We start from the raw sequence: 3041 nt of genomic DNA on the forward strand, positions 1-3041 counted from the left end.
TCCTAATAGACGGCACACAAATTAAATCACTGCTTCTCGTAAAGTAGCACACTAGCTGGTGTCCCATTCATACTGACTTTATATATCTCTCAAAAGTTATGGCATCGGAAATGATTATACTTAATTCGAACAAACTTTTCAAACATATTCCAGGTAAATATTTTTTATCTGTTGTAAGATTTTAAAAGCGTGAGTTAAATTGAAATGCCAAGCATGGCTTTGATTTAGTGAAATTGGAATGAAGGACAGCTAAGGAAAGAAAACAAAAGGGAAAGGAGGAGGAGAAACAGAGGGCGAAGGGAGAAGGGGGGAGGGAAAGGGGCACTTGCGGCCAATGGCCGTTGCTTGCATGTGGGTTTTGGAAGTTTTTAGTACACAAACCAAAACCACTGTGCCCCACCTGGATTTGGGGCCGATCTGCCACAGTGCAAACCTCCAAAACCACACGCTTTCCCACCCACAAACCACTTACCGCCACCTAATGTGACCGTAACAAAACCACTAGCGGTTCTTCATTAGGACCATTTGGTCCCAACAGGCCTAAAGCGGAAGGCAGTTGTGGCGGTGGTTTGAATAGTCCAAGCCTCCGCACAATCTCTATATATTTCCCCTTCCCCCCATTCCCATTTCCTTCACTCCTCTTCACTTCTCATTCTCTCTTCTTCTTATTCTCCATTGAAACTAAAAGTGAGCTCTCTCTCTCTCTCTCTCTCTCTCACACACACACATGAGCAATGTTGCAAAATGGGTTTTGTGAGTTCTTGAAGAAATGCTGAAAGCTGTATTCTTTTTGTGCAGGGAAGGGAAATGGCTGTGCTTGGGTATTTCTTTGTGGGTCTTCTTTCAATGGTGTCAAGTGCGCATGGGTACGGTGGTGGAGGTTGGATCAGTGCTCATGCTACCTTCTATGGAGGTGGTGATGCCTCTGGGACAATGGGTATGTAGCTACAAAACAAGCTCAAACGGAAGATCTCAAAAAAAAAATAAAAAATCTCATAATTTTAATTCGTCCGCTTTCTCTTTGAGAAGGCTAAGTTTACTGTCTCTTTCTTGATTTTGAACGTAAAATGCGTGCAAGGCTAAGTTTACTGTCTCTTTCTTGATTTTGAACGTAAAATGCGTGCAGGTGGGGCATGTGGGTATGGGAACCTTTACAGTCAGGGATATGGAACCAACACCGCAGCTCTAAGCACTGCTCTGTTCAATAATGGGCTGAGCTGTGGGTCTTGCTACGAGATTAGGTGTGTCAATGACCCAAAATGGTGTCTGCCGGGTGCCATTGTGGTCACCGCCACCAATTTCTGCCCACCAAACAGCGCCCTCCCAAACAATGCAGGGGGTTGGTGCAACCCTCCCCAGCAACACTTTGATCTCTCTCAGCCTGTCTTCCAACACATTGCCCAGTACAGAGCTGGGATTGTGCCTGTGGCCTACAGAAGGTAATGCTTAATTCATCTCTGCTTTTTAACGCTTGTGAACTAATTGAAACCCCAATTAATAAGTTTTGGCACTAGAACTCCCTGTTTTTGTTATTTGGATCTCCATCTAAGGTCATGCTTTTCAGCGCAAGTCTCGTGGATTTCGGGCTCTCGTTCGTTTTTCTTTTCTGGGTTTTAAGGGCACTCTGCCCTTAAAAATGAAATGAATTTAGAACAGCAAAAATCTTTACTTTTTAAGATCTTTTCCTTTCACCCCATTTTCATTTTCTGAGTTCCACCCAAGTGAAGAAACAATTTTTCAAGAAAAGCATTAAATGCCCATGTGAGGATTCTTGTCTTCTGCTTCTGATCTGACTTCTATGGGGGTCAGTGTCTACTAGGCTTTTACATCTCTTTTGTAGCAATTTCACCTCAAGGGGACACGGTGTATATCTCAATTACTAACAATTTTTTTTTTTACTTGTTGGGTTTTGTAGGGTACCGTGCGGAAGAAGGGGAGGTATAAGGTTCACCATCAACGGCCACTCTTACTTCAACTTGGTCCTCATCACAAACGTGGGAGGGGCAGGCGATGTGCATGCTGTTGCCATTAAAGGGTCCAGAACTCGCTGGCAGGGCATGTCAAGGAACTGGGGTCAGAACTGGCAAAGCAACAACTACCTCAATGGACAAGCCCTCTCCTTTAAGGTCACCACAAGCGACGGCCACAGTGTGGTCTCTTACAATGTTGCCCCTGCTGGCTGGTCCTTCGGGCAGACCTACACTGGAAGGCAGTTCCGGTAGAGGGCACCCCTTCCAACGGACCCATCCCTTATTCCTCTTTATTCAATTAGCATCAGCTTGCTAGCTAGAATATATATGTATCACTATAGTATGTGACCTAGAAGAGCGTCCTAGGAATATATATATATATATATATATAATTTTATGGGGTCAGTGTTAGCCTCTTGGGTCAAAATGAGAAGGGCTTATTTTAAAATGGCTCTTCTCGTTTTAATTGGATTGTAGGGGTACCCTAATCTTGGGACCCTTCTCAATATTCTTGAGGCCTTTTTTCTTCTTTTTTTTAAATCCTCTTGTGGTAAGGCTGAGATTGGCAGTGGTGGGGGTATGTGACCACCCGCCCTTAGTGTTTGAAGTTTCTTTCTGCTTTTTTGAATGTGGAAGCATTTTAATTGTAAGGTCATTGTAATCAGCTTTTGCTGAGTATGTCCTTGGTCGGTAATGGCTATGTTTGAGTGAGACTAAAGTGTAAATTTCCCATTTGCCTAGTAATGAAAGGAGAGTACTAATTCCTACGTTATATCGTTCGCTTGCTCATTCTTGTCTTCTGCTCCTTGACCTTTTGTTCACCGTTATTGCATGGAATTGGAATTGGATTCCAGGATTTTAAATTCATTGTTCGGCCATTTTATGTGCTCAAGGTTGGGTGAAATTGTATGTGCCTAATTTGAAGTGGGATTGAGGAGCCAGAGATTATAATTTTTTTATTTTATGTTTGAATTTTCATTTGAAAATAAAAATTTTGAAAAAAATAAGTACTTTGATTATAAATTTTAATATATTTTACTTAATTATTTACATTCAAATTCAAGATGTGAT

General features: G+C 42.1%; 1 protein-coding gene across 1 annotated transcript; it reads left to right on the forward strand.

Moving 5' to 3' along the window:
- The first annotated feature begins 291 nt into the window (after positions 1 to 291).
- Positions 292 to 2742, forward strand: LOC131145172 (expansin-A1). Its single transcript, XM_058094297.1, has 4 exons — positions 292 to 687; positions 799 to 937; positions 1127 to 1439; positions 1916 to 2742. Exons 2-4 carry the CDS (start codon positions 808 to 810, stop codon positions 2220 to 2222), a joined length of 750 nt encoding a protein of 249 aa, XP_057950280.1. The 5' UTR covers positions 292 to 687; positions 799 to 807; the 3' UTR covers positions 2223 to 2742.
- The last annotated feature ends 299 nt before the right edge of the window (positions 2743 to 3041 follow it).

Source organism: Malania oleifera, chromosome 12 (assembly GCF_029873635.1).
Source record: "Malania oleifera isolate guangnan ecotype guangnan chromosome 12, ASM2987363v1, whole genome shotgun sequence".
Classification (NCBI taxonomy): domain Eukaryota; kingdom Viridiplantae; phylum Streptophyta; class Magnoliopsida; order Santalales; family Ximeniaceae; genus Malania; species Malania oleifera.

Bases quoted from the DNA above. Each gene is read 5' to 3' on its own strand.
- LOC131145172 (XM_058094297.1), top strand. From the start codon at position 808: ATGGCTGTGCTTGGGTATTTCTTTGTGGGTCTTCTTTCAATGGTGTCA. The intron at 938-1,126 runs GTATGTAGCTAC...AAATGCGTGCAG, and splicing joins TGATGCCTCTGGGACAATGG to GTGGGGCATGTGGGTATGGG. The intron at 1,440-1,915 runs GTAATGCTTAAT...TGGGTTTTGTAG, and splicing joins GTGCCTGTGGCCTACAGAAG to GGTACCGTGCGGAAGAAGGG.